Source organism: Grampus griseus, assembly GCF_964374135.1.
Source record: "Grampus griseus genome assembly, chromosome: 4".
NCBI lineage: Eukaryota > Metazoa > Chordata > Mammalia > Artiodactyla > Delphinidae > Grampus > Grampus griseus.
This window is the reverse complement of record NC_138997.1, coordinates 122,005,977-122,027,090: the sequence shown is the minus strand read 5'-3', so window position 1 is coordinate 122,027,090 and position 21,114 is coordinate 122,005,977. Positions and strand designations below refer to the sequence as shown.

General features: G+C 40.8%; 1 protein-coding gene and 1 long non-coding RNA gene across 4 annotated transcripts in view; one reads left to right on the top strand and one right to left on the bottom strand.

Moving 5' to 3' along the window:
* SEC24D (SEC24 homolog D, COPII coat complex component) overlaps positions 1-20,448 on the top strand; it is a 110,985-nt gene extending 90,537 nt beyond the window's left edge. For all 3 annotated transcript variants that reach the window (XM_082652824.1, XM_082652823.1, XM_082652822.1), the window contains 10 exons: positions 2,928-3,044; positions 4,053-4,223; positions 5,247-5,343; positions 5,476-5,621; positions 6,615-6,753; positions 7,471-7,589; positions 12,754-12,933; positions 15,213-15,404; positions 16,367-16,456; positions 19,635-20,448. In XM_082652824.1, coding sequence (XP_082508950.1) covers positions 2,928-3,044; positions 4,053-4,223; positions 5,247-5,343; positions 5,476-5,621; positions 6,615-6,753; positions 7,471-7,589; positions 12,754-12,933; positions 15,213-15,404; positions 16,367-16,456; positions 19,635-19,775 — 1,392 coding nt within the window. In that variant the 3' untranslated portion in view covers positions 19,776-20,448. The remainder of the gene's footprint in view (positions 1-2,927; positions 3,045-4,052; positions 4,224-5,246; positions 5,344-5,475; positions 5,622-6,614; positions 6,754-7,470; positions 7,590-12,753; positions 12,934-15,212; positions 15,405-16,366; positions 16,457-19,634) is intronic.
* Positions 13,140-18,290, bottom strand: LOC309821481. The gene is made up of 3 exons (XR_014296620.1): positions 18,161-18,290; positions 17,009-17,058; positions 13,140-13,218 (listed from the first exon to the last, which is right to left on the bottom strand). It is a non-coding gene; the product is annotated as an uncharacterized lncRNA (long non-coding RNA).
* Positions 20,449-21,114: the final 666 nt, after the last annotated feature.

The following is a 21,114-nucleotide window of genomic DNA, read 5'->3' as shown; positions in this document are numbered from 1 at the left end:
CTTATTTACAAAGCAGAGTAGGGACATAGAGGTAGAGGCAACCAGCTCTGCTGAGGGGGATAATAACACATCTCTCAGAGGAAAGGACATCGGAGCTGAATTTCAAACAATGGGTTCTCCAGGCCAGCCTTTCTCAACCTGTTTCCACCATAATAAGAATGACATGTCATTCGTCTAACCCTACATGATGCACTTATGTGGGCACAATCAGATTTTGGTAAAAACATAAATTTTGTAGGGATTATAAAGCATATAATGCCATAGGAGCTCTTTCTTTTATTGCTACTCATAAAAGATTTTATAAAGATGTGATTAATGAAATAATAAATCTGAAATTAATAGCCATTATATAAGGAAAAAAGATAAATAGGGCTTCTTTATTTTTTTCAATATTGTACTTTTTTTTTCCTTCAGAGTTTTACTCCATAGGTAATATTAACTAGGCAATCATGTATGTGTAATTATGATTAACACCATGTCCTGGGTCATTGAATTCTCTCAACAATATTTTGTAGTTACTGTTTTTCCTGCATCATATAATTAGGTAGCTGAGGCTTAGAGAAGTTAAATATTTTGCCCAGTGTCACTTAGCTGATAAAATGGCTGGGATTCTAACCCATGCAGTTAGGAACTAGGACCCATGCTTTTAACTACTGTGGTATAAAGTTACAGTGCATCTGTGAGTACAGAAGATCTAGATGATAGAAGAATTTTTTATTTTTTATTTTTTATTTTTTTGCGGTACGCGGGCCTCTCACTGTTGTGGCCTCTCCCGTTGCGAAGCACAGGCTCTGGACGCTCAGGCTCAGCGGCTGTGGCTCACGGGCCCAGCTGCTCCGTGGGATGTGGGATCTTCCCGGACTGGGACACGAACCCGTGTCCCCTGCATTGGCAGGCGGACTCTCAACCACTGCGCCACCAGGGAAGCCCGACAGAAGAATTTTTGACAATGAATTCTTTAGGGGAATTGGGCAGGCGAGGCATGAAAAGTCAGGGAAAAGATAGACTTTTAAGAAAAGTTTTATACCTTTTCTGCTACTTGGATTAAAATTAAAAGTACTTTTATAAAAGTGATAGAAATGAAAAAAATTTAGTCATAGAATTGCAAAATATTTAACATGTTATTATCAATATTACTGGAAATTTTACTTGGATTTGGTCATTGGAACTACTGTCTTTGTTGGCCAAAGTGTTGAAAACACCTTTTCCTATGTGGTGTGTATACACATGGAGGGTCACTGTCCGTGCTCTTCATTCAGCCTTGCCTTCCTTCTTATTAATGCTGTTATGTATCAGTAATTTGCGGTAAAAGACTTGGGCAACAATAAAGTCACTGCTCACTACTGGCCACACAGCAAAGACAAGATGGGGCATGGGTTACACACCCTCCCCAGGTTGTCAGCTGGGACCCACTCCACAAAGCATATCACAGTGTCACTCGGTGAGACACATTAAGACAGGGCTAGCCTTGAATTCTCTTCATTTGTTTTTGAAGGAACTTATTCACAAACCCAAGTACCTTATTATTAGTAGCAAATGACTTCACATCTTGCAGCTGACCCAGGCACACAAGTGTGCAAACAACAGCTCCAGGCCAAGGAAAAGGAAAGATGGATTCCAGGCAGAGGGAACAAATACGGAGGTGTGTAAAGCACGTGGTGTGTTCCAGGAAAGCAAGAAGGTTGTGTGGCTGCAACTTCCAGTGCAGGGGATGGTCAGGGGCGAGATTAGACTGGAAAGACAGATTCAGACTGAACTCCAAAGGGCCTCAAAACTGTTGCTTACAGGCTGTGTGAACTCGCCAGATTGGATGAGCCTCCGTTTTCCTATCCTTAACATGCAGACAATACTACCTTTGTCACCAGGTTGTGAGGATTACATAAGAAATGTGCGCGAAGGGTCTGGTGCAGAGCTGCACACAGCGAAGGAACGTTGGTAGCAACACATCTCACTGTTTCCCGGCCTTCCTGCTCCCACCCAAATAAAGGAATGTGGACTTTATCCTGTAATGGAAAGGCTTCAGGAGTCTTGAGGAGAAAAGTCACCTATGTGATCAGAACAGTTGCCTTGAAATTATTTCAAGGCAACAGTGTGCCTGGATGGTTTGGAGAGAGGCAAGATGGGAGAGGAGCAATATACTGAATCATTTAATTTCAGTAAATTTTTCTTGTACGTTACTTCTTAGCTCCCTAAATGAGATTTTAAATATTTTTAATGCTGATTTGACTTTCATGGAGCCTCCCTGGGCTTTTTGTTGCTTCCCAGGGACTACCGATAGTGTGATGTTGATCCCGCATTTTTTCCTTTTGTCATCTTGCCTGATAGCTGATTCCTTGTGTCTGCTGTTGCCACACCACCGCTGCATTCTTGTGCATTCTTCCTTGAAGTACCCCTTCAGGTTTAATCTGTTTACTAATGATTTCAAAGAAGAGCTTGTATTACATCATGATCCTGGGAATCCTATCATCAGGGGATTTACCTGGTCCTGAAAGACTACTGTTGGCTAAATGAGAAAGTATTTTTACCTGGACACATCATTTTAATAGGTGTTTAAAGCATCATGGTATAGAGACCTACATTTATACATTGACTCTTTGGGGAATTTCCTGGTGGTCCAGTGGTTAGGATCTGGTGCTTTCACTGCTGTGGGCCTGGGTGCGATCCCTGATCAGGGAACTAAGATCCTGCAAGCTGCACAGTGTGGCCCCCCAAAAAAAAATTGGCCCCTTCGTTTATAACTTGTGTGACTTTAGGCAAATCACTTAGCCTCCCTGAGCCTCAGTTTTCCAATCTATAGAAGACACAAGGTTACTGTGAGTATTAATGAGATGTGTACAGTGCTTGGCTCATAGAAAGTGCTTACATTTTACTTTCCTGAGTCCCTTAAAATAAAACTTCCCACCCAAGACTCTTTTTTTCCCCCCCAGGCAGCTGACTGTCCCGGGAAGCTGTTCATCTTCCATTCCTCCTTGCCAACTGCGGAAGCACCAGGGAAGCTCAAAAACAGAGATGACAAAAAACTGATTAATACGGACAAAGAGAAGGTATTTGTAAACAGTTGCCCTTTGAAGTCCATATGTCAGTTCTTAAGATGGAATAAAGGGAGAGGGAGTGTGTGCTTTGTATAGGAAAGGGGGAGAAGCTACATGTAATGTATAAATCCAGGACATTGTATTTTGTAGGAAAATTTTGAATTGTAAATAATTTAGGAAATTGTATATTCCTAGAAAAACTGATGTCTGACATAAGATAAGGTCTCAAACTTTTTTCATGTATAATCTGTGTAAGAGACTGAGTAATAAGACTATTAGGGGAATGGAAGAAATGGGGGGAAATGCAGAAAGAAGATAAAGATAGAGGGCGAATGTAGTGGACGGTCCCGTATGACAGCACTCCCGAGGCATGAAGTAGACGTGCCTGGGGCTCAAAGTATGCTTTGCTCAGACCCTCTCTGGCAGTGTAGCCGTGGGGACAAGTCGGGGGAAAGGATAAACCGTGAGGTAAGCATCCAGCCGCGGCCACGTGACACCAAGCAAGTTGCCTCATCTCGGTCTGTCAAAGGGAGGACTAAACATCAGCTTCCTTAGAGCTGTCGGAGGATCAGATAACATTGCGCACATACGTGTATTAAACACGGCACACGCCTGGCGCACAGGGTGCTCGACACATGGCCTCTGCACTGATGATTATCACGGCTCACTTCTTATGCATTTAACTGGGAAAAAAAATGCATTTAAAAAACTTCAGTGAGGGGCTTCCCTGGTGGCGCAGTGGTTGAGAGTCCGCCTGCCGATGCAGGGGACACAGGTTCGTGCCCCGGTCCGGGAAGATCCCACATGCCGCAGAGTGGCTGGGCCCGTGAGCCATGGCCGCTGAGCCTGTGCGTCCGGAGCCTGTGCTCCGCAACACGAGAGGCCACAACAGTGAGAGGCCCGTGTACCGCAAAAAAAAAAAAAAAAAAAAACTTCAGTGAGAATTCAATAGAAATTAAAAACAGAAACCAGAAACATTACGTGGTTTTCTTTTTTCCCTTTGTGTATCTTTTTCTTCAGATCCTTTTCCAGCCCCAGACAAATGTCTACGACCCTCTAGCCAAGGACTGCGTGGCTCACGGCTGCTGCGTGACGCTCTTCCTCTTCCCCAGTCAGTACGTGGACGTGGCCTCCTTGGGTCTCGTGCCTCAGCTCACGGGAGGAACCCTCTACAAGTACAACAATTTCCAGGTAAAGGCCAGCAATTTGTTTGCCTCGGTTTTCCACTGCTGGTTTACTTTTGGTGCTTAGATCTGTGAGAAAGCTGTGCCCCCTTGTGGGCAGCCGACAAATGTAAATTCTAGGTCCGATGGAAAAGGATGGACAGATGGTTAGGAATTGCTTGCCTGCTCCCTAAGGTATGGCCACAGATTGACTCATTCAGCCTCAGAGTTGAATGTCAATGTTAAGCTTCCATGTTGGGGGGAAATATATTTAATATAAAATCTTGGTATTTTATATTAAATATATTTAAGGTACTGTTTTTAAAAGTGACTATATATTTGTTTTAAAGTGTTATGATATGGGGCGGGTCAGTTCATGATACTCCCCCCGCCCCCTCCAAGCCTGAACTGAGAAACAGAGTCAAGAGACGATCAGAACGCCAGCCCTGGAACGGACCTAGGTCTGTGGGCAAGCGGGCTTGCTAGCGCTTTCCCCAGTGAGACAAACTTTACACCGAGGCACGAGGCGGCACAGACAAAAGCGTCTCCTGCGGACTCCTGCCTCCTGCTGCTGTACTGAGGGCCAGGAAGCGTGTGCTTCCTGCAGGCAGGCTGCTTCCCCAGAAAGAAGATGTGGAAGAGGCCGAGCTACGCCTGCCCAGTTCCTTTTCCCAAGCTTAGAAATTGGATAAGTCACCTGTCCTCCCCTGAGGAGAAGAGGTTGGGGGGCACCTCTAAGTTACGTACCTCCAGAGGGAAACATGGAGGGGGAACGAGTGTTCCCCCAACATAAATGACAGTGTTCATCATCTAGTTGTATTTTGATGAAAGCAGTTATTTTTCATTGCCTAGCTACATATTTATATTAGGAACTAGATGAGGGATTTGATAAGACCAAAGATTATAAATGAAATGACACTGCAAAAGCTTTCAGAACCCTTTCTGAGATTTCTGGATAAAGTAGGTTTTAATCAAGATTTGTTTAAAAAAGAATTGTTATTTTAAGTATTTTGCCGCCACCTGGTGGGCGTGATCATACTTTATTTTTTAGGTGCACTTGGACAGCCAACAATTTTTGAATGACCTCAGAAATGATATTGAGAAGAAAATAGGATTTGATGCTATTATGAGGGTTCGTACCAGCACAGGTACTTCTCGTTTTTATTATTTTTCAGGTCTCTGTTGTGTAATTGTTTCCTCTTCAGACTCATTAACAGGCCAACAAAGAAAGTAACTGTAAAATAAGGAGAAGCAAAATTTCCCTTTTCCCTCATCCTTAGGTTTCAGAGCCACTGACTTCTTTGGTGGCATCTATATGAACAATACCACCGATGTAGAGATGGCAGCCATTGACTGTGACAAGGCAGTGACTGTGGAGTTCAAGCATGATGACAAACTCAGTGAAGACAGTGGAGCCTTAATCCAGGTGATCTAAAATGTCTTCCCATCTTTTGCTTTGTAGTTTGTTACTGACAGTGATCAGTGGGGGAGAGTCCAGGGCCATCAACTGTGTTAGTCTCTCCATAAAGAAATTCAACTCCATTTCTCCAAAGGCAAAAGTCACTAGATTAGAGCACTCTGTGGTGTATTCTCCATACTGATTCATATATGCTATTTATGTGGAGTAACCATTATGTATGTCTTTGCATGAGAGCCCCGCAGACTTGAGGTCAGAATGACAGGCATCAGTACCCACTCACTCACTGGTTTGCTGCATTCCTGACTGCCGTGTGCGGGACACCATTGCTGAGACGTGTTATCATAACAGAAGCAAGTAACGATAGGATTTGGCTTTGTAGCAAATAAGATTAACTAGAAGCCATGGAGACTTTGAATTAAAACAGGAGAAATTCTAATGGTCATAGTTTTCAGACACGAGCATCAACCTCAAAGAAAGGAGAGAGACTGGCATCAAGTTGAGGAAAAACTCTAATGTTTATTTTAAAATCACACCTATTTGGGGAAATGGTTACTTGTTTGCATTTTTGAAATGTATGCATATATTATTAGTATAAAACCTAAGTACCTCACCAAAGCTAGTTGTCCATTTTTAATCGAAGTGAGCCTTGAGGAGGACTATGAGAACATGAAGGTATTATTTCTGGACCTGGATCCCTGGTAATAAAATCTGAGCTACGAAATGTAGACTAGTTGTGGAAATGCACACAGTTATTTGCATGTGAACAGCCCCATTAAGTTTAAACCAGTGAAATGCTACATGAGAACCCAGTGTATGACTGGTCATTATTCCTCCCTTATGTGTTGTTGTTCAGTCTTTAGCAATAATAGAAAAAATCCTGTAGGAAAGCTTAGAGGTCTTTTGGCTGTACACACTGTTCTGTAAATGTAAATAAGGTCAGGCTAGCTTGGGTGAATATGTTAACCAGAAAAACATGTGCCCTCCATGTTGCCTCTGCAGTGTGCCGTGCTTTACACGACTGTCAGCGGGCAGAGAAGACTTCGGATTCACAATCTGGGCTTGAACTGCAGCTCCCAGCTGGCTGATCTCTATAAGAGCTGCGAGACTGATGCCCTTATCAACTTCTTTGCCAAGTCAGGTAACACTTTGCTAATTCTGGGGTGCAGTATACCTTGCCTGGTAATGCAGGCAGGCCTCGTTGGTCAATCGAGTTAGTAGCTGACAGGTTCTGCGGTAGTGCAGACTTTCGGTGGGTAAATTCAGAATTTGTAAAAGCAAAGGGTGAAGGAGAATAATCAGCATTTCTAACTCTAGACTAACAAGGACAGCAGTGAGTCGGGCCGTGCTATCCAGTTTTGTTTAAAGTTTCTTTCCCAGGGGGACTGAGTTGAAATTGAGGAAGGTGATAACTTAAGACTCATTATGGTATGAGTGTGCCCTCTGAGACATGAGGATAATAGAAGATGGTCCCTCACGTGAGACTGAATTTGCTTATCCATACCAAGATAATTAGGAAGTGGTAGGGGCCTGAGGTGGAGTTTTCTGGCTGCTTCTCCCCTCCCTGCTCCAAACCCCAATTGAAATGCTACACTAAGGTTTAGAAGAAAGAGCAATCCAGCCCATAAGAATTCAGAACATCAGAAGATAGTAAACTGGTCTTTCTTTTCTGTGTGTGTGCAGAGTTCTGTTAAATTATAATTAGTCAAGAGGAGAGCATTAACACATGGCGTGAACATTTTTAAATGCTGTTATCCCTTGCTGAGTGGTCTGAAGAGCAATTTTTTTTATTATTATTTGAAGGGATCAATTTCTGAGCTAAACCTTTGATGCCCTTTTCACTGTTTTGTGCAAGTAGCTTTTAAAGCAGTTCTACACCAGCCTTTGAAGGTCATCAGGGAAATTCTGGTTAATCAGACCGCCCACGTGTTGGCCTGTTACCGGAAGAATTGTGCTAGTCCGTCTGCAGCCAGCCAGGTAAGTTACCTGCTGTCCTCAGGTGCTGAAGTGTTACAAACACCTACTTGTTCATTCAGCGTTCTGCTAGTAAAGGCTTATGATGTTCCAGGCACTTAGATGCTGTATAGTAAACCATACAACCAAGATTGACAATGCCATTTTTGGGGGACTATGGTTTATTTATAGCAACATTAAAATGCTTAGTGGCTTTACAAGATGCATGAACCCAAAAACGTGTTGAGGGTCACTACATTATTTATAAACAAAAGCATGTTATATGTAAGAAATGTCAATATAAATGGGGTTATCTTTTGCATGGATGAAGATGGATATAGAGTTATGAAATGTCGGTGCTTAAATACTTTTTGGACATTTATTAACAATCAAAGTTGACATGAACTAATGGCAGTAATGATTCATTTATATATATATATATATATATTTTTTTTTTTTTTGCGATACGCGGGCCTCTCACTGTTGTGGCCTCTCCCGTTGTGGAGCACAGGCTCCGACGCGCAGGCTCAGCGGCCATGGCTCACGGGCCCAGCCGCTCCGCGGCACGTGGGATCTTCCCAGACCGGGGCACGAACCCGTGTGCCCTGCATCGGCAGGCGGACTCTCAACCACTGCGCCACCAGGGAAGCCCCTCTTTTATAAACAAATAAAATTTATAAATTTTGGAGTTCTTTATATTTAAAAGTTAATAATAGGTATGAAGAGTTTTGAAAAAATTGTCTCTCTCATCTAGTAATTTGAAATTTTAGAAGATCCTTTAAATAAACCTCTCTCTTGTGAAAACAAAACACAAAAAAAAGCAAAAAGAAAAGGTAGAACCTCTTGTCCACATTTATTTTTGCATCTGTTTTCTTTTTCATATTCTTCCCCATCAAAGCTAGATGCCATTTTTCATAGTTATGTATTGAATATCTGAGTATAGAATTTGGATTAAAGAGAAGGCAGTAAGCAACAGATGGGAAAACTTTCTGGTTAATTCCTTGTGGACAGTGACATCTGAAACCCCACCCAAAGCAACCCTTCAGCAGCAGCGATAGTGCAGATACATCTGGGGGCCAAATTCATAATCTGGGTAAAGAAGGAAATTAAAACAAACATAGTTATTAGCTTGGACTTCTCACAAAAATTCCTTTCTGTGCTGTCCGGAGAGTGGCCATCCATTCTTTCATCTCCTGTTGATAATCACAAAAGCAACTCTTAAATCTGTGTAAGTCAGTTCTCTTTATTATTCAGAGGACTTGCCACTCCAGTAAATTCCAGTATCAGTCCTGTTTCAGAGCACACGTGTTTACTTTATACAAAGCCCCCCAGGTGCACCTGGATATAGTCCAACCAAGACCACTTTACTCCCCAGTTTTACGACTTGTTTTGGAGCTCTGGAAACATGGAGTGTTTCCATACTCTGTCTCTGGAGTGTCTCATACTTCGGAAGGATTGCTGAAGAAGAACAGGTACAGTTAGTGTCCTCTCAGGAAGTTTATTTGCTAATGTTAAAACAACTGGATTCAGAGACCTTAAGTCAAAGATCTGTTGCCTATTAAGGGAAGAAATGAAACTGGTCGGTTGCTGCTGGTTTAAAGTTAAAAGATTTGACTCTACCACTAGATCATCTGTTTGCAGTTGAATTGTTTCTGGAGTAACAACATTATGATGACAATTTTTTTTCTGAAAAAATGGATAAAGATTATTCCTGTTCTTTTGGAGATTTTTCTTTCTCCATTAGCACATTTCAAGTGTACCTTTAACCTAGGATTATCCATCATGGAGTGGGGAAAATGTAGAGATTATAAAACTGTTAATAACGATAATATATTAAAATATACCATTATTTAAAAACAGAATGGCTGGACTTAAGGTTCTCCTCAGAGAATGTAACTTCAAATTTGGTGGTTTTCCATAGTTCACTTGCAAGAAATAATTTCCATGGAGAAATTCGTAAAGGAATTGCACTGTTTTACTATAGAGCCCAGTTTCCTTGATCAAAGCAAGACTGTTAAGGACCTATATACTTGGATTATATGATACTGGACCTCAGGAGATATGCTTTTACGGAATTGCCAGGGCCAGGACTAGGCTGATGCAGAAGAGGTGCTTAAGGTGTAAAATTTAAGGAGACACCCACCTTGGGGGGGGGGGGTGGTCACAGGATAGATGCTGGGTTAAGACCTATAATTAAAAACAACATTAAAACAAATTTTTAAGTTTACATAAGCAATGTAGATTCTTTTTCATTAAATCTAACAACTTACTGTTCTGAACTTAAATATATTACATCATATGGGAGTACACTGACTTTAAGAGGCAAGTCACATGAACTTAACTGCAAAGTAATAGTTTTTTTCATTACCACATCTGTTACTTCAAAACCCAAAGCGGAGAATTCTCCAAATTCAATTAAACTGTGGATTCATGAATTTCCACTCCTTCCTCACTCACACTTTTTCTCCCTGAGAATAATTTCATTATTTATGGAGAGGATCAAGGAGGTGGGGAAAGGTTTTAATTGCTGATCTGTTGCCACATTTTCTTCCCCACCTCAAAAACACTAAGACTGTCTCTCTGTTTTCTTTCACTCTAACTCCATTTTTCTTCTTTATAATAAAATTTCCTTCTTACCTCCTCTGTTCTCTTCCCCCTGCCCTCTATAATCCAGTCTCCTCTAATGAGACTTTTTAGTCCTGATAGTGTCATCATGGGCCTCTTTGTGGTTTTCAGGACAACAAATTTCTAAACTGTCTTAATATGACCTGATTAATGAGCAGCAACGAGTGAACTGCAAGACGATATTAAAAAACTGTACATATATGCTTCTCTATGGGAATCTAAGAACATTCTTAATCCATAACATCTAAGATGCCTAACTGGTAATTAGCCCCGAAACAGTATTGGAGACACATGGCTCTGGAATATGACCATGATCTGTGTCCTATACCTTTGGATAATATTTTTTTTTCTTTTTTTTTTTTAATCCTAATTTTCCTTGGCTGAAAACATACTCCAGTACCATACGTTGTCAAATAAAAATACTTTACGCTAAATAAGTGAAGGAAGTCAGAGAAAGACAAATACCATATGATCTCATTTGTATGTAGAATCTAAAAAACAAACAGAAACCAAGCTCATAGATACTGAGATCAGAATGGTGATTGCCAGAGGCCTGGGGGGTGGGGGGTGGAGGGTGGGCAAAATGGTTGAAGGGGCTCAAAAGGTACAGACTTCCAGTTATAACATAAATAAGTCCTGGGGAAGTAATGTACAGCATGGGGACTGTAGATAATAACACTGAACTGCATATTTGATAGCTGCTAAGAGAGCAGGTGTTAACAGTTCTCATTACAAGAAAAGATTCTGTAATTTTGTACAGTGATGATATTAACTAGATTTATAGTGGTCACTATTTCACAGTATATACAAACATGAATTATCACGATATATACCTGAAACTAATATAATGTTGAACAGTGATTATTCCTCAACCTAAAAAAAGAAAAAAAATTTATGCTAGAGAGCAAATTACAAGAAGAGCTTTTCCTCATATAAGGAAACATAAATTTATTTAACTGTCTTTGGTTCTTTGAAAGGAGATAAAAGTTGAGAGGGAAAACTAACTACAAAGTAGGATTGTTCTGAAATATGTTTTCCTGAACCAGTGAAGTAAGTTCTGTTTACACATTCCTTACTTAATAGATCATGAGAAGAGACCTGTGATAAAGGGATTTAAGTTGAGGAATAAATCCTTACAGAGTCTTGAGGGAAATTTCCTTTTTGGTATGGATTCTGAAAAGTGTATATTCTTTTTCATCATTAAGATAGAAAGCTAAAAAGAAATCATGAATTTATAGACCAGATATTTCTATTTGCAGATTATCATTATCTCCTATATATACTTTATTTTTTGGATATTTCGTTGTCCATTGACCTACTGTTAAATGGAAGGAAGTGACACTCAGATCATTCGATCTTGATTCTTAGCCATATTTATAAAATTGAGTTGGGAAGAAGGTTAAACACACAGGCAAATTACTTGTAATTTTACAAATTACAAATTATTTGTAGTTTTTTCACCCATCAGGTTGTGTTTCTAGAACTGTTTAATTGTGTTATTTGGAGCGTCACTTTATGGTATGTACTTTGAGGCGGTTAGAATGAAGTCAGAATGAGGTCACATGAGCCAAAGAGAGGATGGAGAGGAAGGTACAGGTGGATTATAAATGTAGAATAGAAAGAATTCATGTACTAATTGAAGGTAAAGAAAAAGTGAAATTAGGGTTCATCTGGTAGTTCTAGTATCTAAAATAGGAACCATAACAGGAAGAACATGTTTGTATGTTTGTGGAATTGTAGGAGTTTGAGTTTTCGTTAGCATACAGTAGTTACGCAGCTAATAAATTCATGAAGCACTTCCTGTTTTATTTTCTACATATGGTATTGCAATTTCCTTATTATGGTTTATTTTCTATATGTATATCATCCCCAGTAGACATTAGACATCTTGCATGTGGACTATGCCTCATTCCTCTGTAGATCCTTGATACTTTGATAGAACCTGTGACGTGGTGGCACTCATTCAATGTCTGATGAGTCTATGACTAACAGATGCATGAAGAGCAGAGAGGAAGAGATATCTCGTGGACAGTTGGAAATGCTGTTCTTGAACTCAAGAGGTAGAAGCTGGTAATACAGATTAGGAAATAACTTGTTTATTTCATTTTATTTAATAAACATGTATATGATACTATCTGTTCAGCACTATTGTAAGTGCTTCACAAATTAGAAATAATTTAATCCTCGTAGCAACCCCATGATCATGAAGTAGAGGGGCTATTATTCCTTTTTTAGAAGAGAAAACCGGGGGAAAGAGAGGGTAAGGAATTTGCTCAGTGTCACACAGCAGGTGAGAGGCAGCGCTGGGACGGCACTGCCGGCCGTGAGTTGTGCTGATAAGCACTACACCAAGCTGCTAGAGCACTAGAGAAAATAAAACCACCTGCCGCGCTCTCAGTACCTACTCTGTGCCAGTTTCTGTGCTCTAGGTGCTTTACGTGGGTTACCATTTAATCCTCTCCACAATCTCAACAGCAAACCTTTCTATTTTACAGGTAAAGTGCTGCAGGTGTTGATTTTCGGTAAAGACCAAGCATCTGAAACTAATGTCTCTCTCTTCCAGCTTATTTTACCAGATTCCATGAAAGTACTGCCAGTGTACATGAACTGTTTGTTAAAAAACTGTGTGCTGCTCAGCAGACCAGAGATCTCAACGGATGAGCGGGCCTACCAGAGGCAGCTGGTCATGACCATGGGTGTGGCCGACTCTCAGCTTTTCTTCTACCCACAGCTTCGGCCAATAGTAAGCACACTGCGCTGGTGCATTTCCTAGAGGAGTCTGGAAGGGAATCATATTTTGCCTTTTCCCATATGTTATGTCTGAAATATTTCGTTCTTAACAAGAAACTTACGAGTCACGTATGGCTTCACAACGCGTAGCGTGGGCCTGAGAGCCGGGGCTCTGGGCGAGCTGCGCATGCGCTTCAACCTGCGCTCGGGGTCCGTGTGGGTGGTGGGCGGACCTGAGGAGTTCTTCACGGAATCCTTCAGATGACTGCTTTTCCTTCCTCATTCCCAAATTGGTAATCTTCAGTTGAATAGGCAGGTTGAAAAGTGAGTCAACAAGTAGTTGAAGAAATCCAGCCTTACGGCATGAAAGGCAACTGATACGTGTGTATACGGGATTTCACGTGCACACGTTATCTGTTTTTTGACAGTATATGAATGTCTAAGTCACCACATTTAATCAGAATGGCTATGATTAGTCTTAAGCAAATGCTATCAGGGGTTTACAAATCAACATATATTTGAGGCTACCTACACTGTACACAGAAGGAACTGTCCTTGTCCTCAGAGTGTTTACTTGGCAATGTATTCTACTTATTTAAAGGTAATCCTTGATGTCGTGAATGCCCTTGTACTCTCTGACTAGACTCCTTCCCCTGAGACCTAACAAGTTATAATTGAGGGGATAAAAGGCGGGAAGGCTGATGGCTTATTTCTAACTCCTGTATCCAAACTCATACCCAGGCTCTCAGTGCAATTGGAGAGTTAAATTAAGTTGGAAATAAAAAGCTATTGATCCTTTCAATCAATATGAATGTTAGATGTAAATTGTTAACAACTGATTTTCATATAAAATTGGATTATCAGCTATGTGCCAGAGAAACTAGAACTCTTAGGGACATGAACATCACCACTCCACTAAAATCGCCTTGCTAAATCCAGGGGGCAGTCCTTCTCTTTTCTGACTTGTCCACAGCATCTGACACAGTTTTCTCCCTCTGGAAACACCCTCTTCACTTGGTTTGTCCCAGTTTCTCTCCTGCTTCCTTTGCTAGTTTACCCTGTTTTCCCTGTTCAAGTACCCCGGAGCTCAGTCCAGGGAAGCTTCTCCTGTCTATCTACACTTAATCCCTTGGGGGGGGGGGTCTTACCTATGCTCTCAGCAACATTTCTATACTGATGGTTCCCAAGTTCCTATCTCCAGCAGTACCGCTGCCCTGAACCGTGGACGTGTCTGTGCCTGGAGCCTCCTGAGCACCTCTCCGTGAGCGTGTTAACGGGCATCTTAAACTGAGTCCTGACTGGGCCTCCCACGCCTGCTTCTCCTGCAGTCTTCCCCATCTCCATTTATCACCCTTCCCTCCTTCCAGTTCTTCAGGACCAGCGTCCTGCAGTCACCCATGGCTGCTTTCTTCCTCATCCACCCCATCTCATCCATCAGCAAACATGTCAGCTCTCCTTTCCAAGATTATCCAGAGGCTGACCACTTTTCACCCCCATATGTCACCACCCAGACTCAAGCATAATCACCTCTCCTGTGGACCACGGCAATCCCTCCTAACAAGTCTCCTTGCTTGCCCCTCCAGTCTGTTTTTGGCACAGAAGTTAGAGTGATCCTGTTAAAATAATTGTCAGTTCACGTCCCTCCGCTACTCAGAACACTCCAGGATTTCGCATTTCAGTAAAAGCCAAAGTTCTTACTGCCCTGGCCCAGTGCTGCCTGTGCTACTCTGCCCTCCCTTCTGTCTGACTCATCTTATTACTCTCCCCTTTCTCACTCCACTCCAGCCACACTGGCCTCCTTGCTTGAACATCCCAGATAAGCTCTTGCCTCAGGACCTCTGCACCAGCTGTTCCCTCCATCTGAATGCTCTTCCCCAGATATCCCCATGGCCCTCCACTCATGCCCTCAGGTCTTTACTCAAAAGTTATCTTTTCAACAAGCCTTCCTGGGCTCCCCTATTTAAAACTGTAACACTGCCACCGTGGACGTGCCCTATCCCACTTTCCTGCTTCTTTTCTTCATAACTCTTAACACCACCTAAATTTCTATATATTTAACTTAGATTATTTGTTGTCTCTTCTTCCCTCTACAAAATGGTTAGCTGTACAAGGCAGGGATTATTGTCTAATGACTAGTAGGATAGTAGTAGATAGGACTAGTAGAGAGTAGGAACTCATTAAATATGTACTGGAAGGAAGGGAAGAAAGGAGGGAGGGAGGGACGGGAAAAGAGAGGAAGGAAGGAAGGGAAGAAAGAGGGAGTTTCTAACTCTCTTGCCTTTGCCTGCATAGCACACATTAGATGTCAAGAGTACAACATTACCTGCTGCTATTCGTTGCTCTGAGAGCCGTCTTTCAGAAGAAGGAATATTCCTATTGGCTAATGGTGTGAACATGTTCTTATGGTTGGGAGTAAGTAGCCCACCAGAACTCATCCAAGGAATATTTAACGTGCCATCTTTTGCACATGTCAACACAGATATAGTAAGTATATTTTTTCTTTGTTTTGTAGTAATATACAAATCCTTAGTTGCTTTCTTTTTAGAGGCAGTTGGCACTTTGAGACATACATATGTAGTATACTTATGTGTTTTTTTTAAATAAAAAGATCTTAATAGTCTTAATGTCAAAGAATACACAGAGGGAGTGGAATGTGAATATAAGTAATGAATTTCCTGCTTTTTTTTTTTTTTAACAACTCCTATGAAAAATATTGGCCATGATCTTTTCCTGAGACTTGTGACTTTGTGGTAAAATGTTCTAATTCACTTTTTCAATGGCTAACTCAAAGATGATCTATTAGCTCTTGGTGTCTTCTTGCTTAGAAGTAAGCATTAGCATTTTACTGTCTTAATGGAGGAAATCTAAGTCCAGATCTTTCACATCGCCCAGGGGCCACATGCAGCTGGGTGTTATCTTTTGTTCACCATGAACCAGATTTCAGGGAAATCTAAGAGGCCACATTCCCTTTGAGAAATCACATTTGGTGGTTTATTTTAATGTTGAAACAGTGGTATTTGGATAGCATTTTCCAAATGGGGTAATGCCTCAGGGTCCTGCAACTGATCCGCTGAAGGAATAAAGTGTGTCCTTTTCTCACACAACATAGCCTTGAAATATCCATCTTGCAAAGGGATTAAAGACATCCTTTGTAAAAAAACATAACACCCTTTGTGTCATTTCAGTGATATACATGTGTCAAGTTCCAGGGAAGGATTTTTATTTTCAAAAGAGAGTTCATTGGTGGAAATGCATGCTGATACATATGAATAATTTTTAGTACATTTTTTCATATTTTTGGTTTTTAGGTAAATGAACTAAGCCAAGAGTTCAGTATATGGTTTAGAAAGATGTTTTTTAACTTTAACATTCTAGTAATCTCATTCTGCTTCTATCTAAATGTCAGAAATTGTACTGAAACTTAAACTTGAATTTCTTAAATTTAGACATCATTGCCTGAGCTGGGAAACCCATACTCACAAACACTCAGAATGATAATGGGTATTATCCAACAAAAGCGGCCATATTCAATGAAGGTAAGAATGAGATTTTTTTTTTTCCTTTTTCAAGTCTTTTTAAAAAAATTTCCTTACAAACTTTTAAAATGCATGTCCTATATTTTTATAACATGATTTTTTGATAGAAAACTCACATTAACCTCTAAGTATATCTACCTACTTGTCAATCACAAACATATAAAAATAAACAGCTATCACCATGGGTTAACCATGGGTCATCTTACTAAGTATTAACTTAGAAACAACTGATAATATTAACAGGCTTTGAAATGATTTTTCCATCAGTGCTTAAAATTACTTAGAACATTTGTTATATTTGGATTTTATAATTTTTGATTTATTATCTCTGAAAAGTTTTGCTATTCTAGTCCGTCTAAGGACTCCTTTTTGAGTTTGAGGAGGAGTTTAAAATGTCTGTATCTCAGGAAAATTATGCCTTGTCGCTAAATCCCATGTACTCGCCTCTGTCTTCCTTCTCAAGCTCAATATTAGAATCTCCTGGAGTTTGGAATGTACAGATGACAGTGGTCTATTACTGTACTACTTCCCGCAGAGGTACAGGACACTCACCTGAAGGCAGGCCTCTATAGGAGCCAGGATATTATGGGGCTATTTTTCCCCTGAAACATAAATGTGATATCAGTTTACGTCAACAATCTTTACCATTGATACTCACGCATGCAAATATCAACTTTGGGTAGAACTTAGGAAATTTGAACTAATATAGAGCTTTATAATCTCTATAATCTCTGGAAAGGACAACCTTTCCAGAACTGTTTTTACATCACTACTTGGGTTCAGTTTTAGGACAGGACCTAGAGATGGCAGAGAAGGTTCAAAATAAACATGTTCTTCACTCTCTGAACACCCTGGAGACATGTAATGAAATCTTAGGGTCTTATGAAACACAAATTGAAGACCGCTGGTACTCAGAATGCACAGAAAGGATGATCCACCTTTGTCCCAGCAGCAGCAACTGTATCTCCACAGTTGACCCCATTTGCAGAGAAGAGGCCAAACTAAACATGGGGATCATCCTTGTGCTCAGTAGCCCCTCCTTCCAGGGGGAAAAAAAACCCTTTCCTCTCCTCTGCTTTCTCCCACCTGCTCCAGTAACTCCTTATCAAGGTCATGTCAGCTTTGGTTATTAAAATATCTGGGGTAAGCTCCAAATATGATATGTAAATAAAATATAAGCAATTGTGTAATAAAATAATTTTAGCTTGAATACTTAATCAGATTTTTTTATGTACCAGTGGCAAACTTATCTGTTGTTTGTAAAATCCTTGACATTTTCAGGGTATCATCTGAAAATCCCCTTGAGGAGAAGACCACTAGCATGTCAAGACAGCATATCCCACACTTCTATAAATGCAATTCCCTGAGACCTTCCACCAACAAGTACTGGGTGGTCCAACTTTGTAGAGACTCAAATGGTAGAGCAGGATATTAATTACTTTACCTTATAGTTGAGTTTCCCCCAAGGCCGAAATTCATTCCCCATTCTATTTCCCACTTCACATGATGGCCAGATGCATTCATCAGAGAAGGTTTTACAGTGAGTACCACATGAAAACCAAAATGTTGAGGTTTTGGACCCACAATGAGGCTGGACCCACATTGCTGTTGCCGGTAATGGACAATGACAGAGGTCTTAGTGTTACCTGGTGAAAGGTGGAGAAAACACAAGAAAAGAGAAAACTGCCTTGGTTTCAGGCTCACCAGGATGCACATCTTAAACTCCTCTGGAGATGTTTCCATGAAGGGGTTCGTTTCTTTCCCCACGTCAGAGTGGAATATGACTATCCACACAGCTGTTCCAGTGTCAGCTCCCAGGGCTTGGCACTGACAGGCCAAGACATCACACGTGTCCATATCCACATGGAATTAGCTGGCTTGTAATGGTAGCAGCAGTTGTTATATTATTATTATTAGTTCAGGGTTGGTTCAGAGTTTATCAGCCTAAGGCCCTGGCCAAAATAACACAAAGGAAAAAAAGCAAGCCATGTTGACAACACTATTCTACTTGATTTAAAAAAAAAAGCCTATATAAAGCAGCAGTAGGGAGGGCTGGGCCCTCCCAGCCAATATGTAACAAACCTTCCTCGCTGCAGCTGGCGTGAAGCTAGTAGCTGCAGGTCCTCTGGGTGATTCCGCACGTGAAAGGAAGTAAGATGATGTCCTGGCTCTTCTGAATTATACAGGAGGCAGGTGGAGACAGTGATTTGCATGTGTGGCTCCATTAACCACGCTCATGGCTCAACAGATATCAAATTTGTTCTGATCATCTGCTCTGAATTCCTGAAACAGGAGTGAGTAAGGAGGCAGTAAGTAGAAGGGCTCAGAGTATTCATGACGGACTACCCTCTTCTGGGTTTCTTCTCCACGTGCCTCTTCCTCTAGAGCAGCACCGTCCAATAATGTAAGCTGCACATGCAATTCTATACTTGGTAGTAGCCACAATTCAAATGTAAAAAATCCATTTTGATAATGGATTTTATTAACCTGGTATATCCAAAATATTATCATTTCCACATGTAATCAGTGTAAAAATTGTTCTGAATATTTTTGAAGAATTAATTTATTAATTTTAGTGGTTGAAGAACTTTACATTTTCTCTTTCATCCACTTCCTTTGCACCTACACTGCCTAATTCAGATCCTGATCATCTCCCACCTAGATGCTTCCGACTGCTTCCTGTCTGGTTTCCCTCATATCCCCAGTGCATTCTAGGCACCATAACCAGTTGTTCTTAAACACCTTCAATGGATCACATTCCCTACAAAAACCCAAAGGCATTACCTCCCATTGCCTTTCAGAAGTGTGGGCTAGTTTACATACCAGGCAGGACTGTGTCTTTTGTATGTGGTCCCCGCATGGAATGCTAGCTCGGCCCCCACCTCCTTAAGGAAATCCCACCCTGTCCTTTAAGGTTCGGTACAGTCACTACATTGTGAAGCCTTTCCCGTAGCACTTGGCTTATGTTTCATTGTTGCCACTTATATTAATTGTATGTCTTGGTTTTTGTGGTTTTGGGGTTATTGCCTCTCTCCACTCTGGATAATAGGCACTTTCCTATCATCCTCCAAGGCCTCACAGACAGTGGACATTATGTAATTTTGGTGAAATTGAAGGATACAAAATTTAGCCACATTCAGAAAATGTTTATAACCAGCTAACTTGTTTTTTTTCCTAGCTCACGATAGTAAAGCAGCGAGAACAGCCAGAAATGGTTTTCCGACAGTTCCTGGTAGAAGACAAAGGACTTTATGGAGGATCATCCTATGTGGATTTCCTTTGCTGTGTTCACAAGGAGATCTGTCAGCTGCTTAATTAATTGAAACTTCTCTATTGTTAATACTGCATTTCTAAGGAGATAATCTCCTTCTTGGTGCCTAATTCTCCTGACAATAACAGGCTAGTTTTGATTTCTTACTCATTTTCAGAATAGCTTTCCAAGACGGCATTTAGAACTACAGCTTTGGTGCTCAGGTATAAAGCCAATGAAGGTACAATTGTACCTTAAAGGGAACAGTCTATTTCTGATTGCACAATTTTTACTGTTAAAACTGATGCAGTTTGCATTTCTTGAAAGGCATAGGTTACAGAACTGTAAACATTCTCAATTTTCTTTCTTTGTGCTAGACATATAAATTATTTTTCAAAATGTATAGATTTGGAGTAAAAAGTTTTGGTTCCTCTCCCATTTGCAGTGAGGAAAAAAACAACTTAATTTTTACATTATGCTTAATTTTTTTAAAACCATGTAACCCCATTGAACACATTTTTCAACTTAAAGTTTGCATAGCAGACTTTTAAATAACCTTGGAATCTATTTGGTAGAACAATTTGTGTTCTATATTTTTTTCATAATTATATGTTATGTATGTTAAAACTATTTTCCAGTTGTCGTTTTATCTGTAAAACTGTCTTTATCAATATTCTTAATGGTTCCCTGTACAATTTTGATGGTTTCTACCTGTATATAATGGATCTTAACCAGTTCAATAAATCACTTCATATGCTCTTACTCAGCAGACAGAATTCATTATTTAGGTATTTTGAGATTTTAAAAAGAAATAAGGGTAGTAGTTAAAGCGTCTTGGAAAACATTGTTTGGATGGATCACTAAAAACTAAATATTTTGGGGGGGAGTTGAGGAGAATTAGGTAAATAAATAAATATAAGCAATGTCAGAGACAGTGTACTTGAGAAAGGCAATTTAAAAGTTCTCCAACATGTGGGGCTTCCCTGGTGGCCGAGTGGTTAAGAACCCATCTGCCAATGCAGGGGACACGGGTTCGAGCCTTGGTCTGGGAAGATCCCACATGCCACAGAGCAACTATGCCTGTGCACCACAACTACTGAGCCTGCACTCTACAGCCCACGTGCCACAACTACTGAGCCCGCGAGCCACAACTACTGAAGCCCGTACGCCTAGAGCCCGTGCTCCGCAACAAGAGAAGCCACCGCAATGAGAAGCCCACACACTGCACTGAAGAGTAGCCCCCACTCACCACAACTAGAGAAAAAACCCACGCGCAGCAACGAAGACCCAATGCAGCCAAAAATAAAAATAAATTTATAAAAAATAAAAAAGAAATGTAGGTTTGTCAACATGAACGTTCAGTGGGATGAGAGCATATACGATCCCAAGCTACTTTTTTACAAGGACT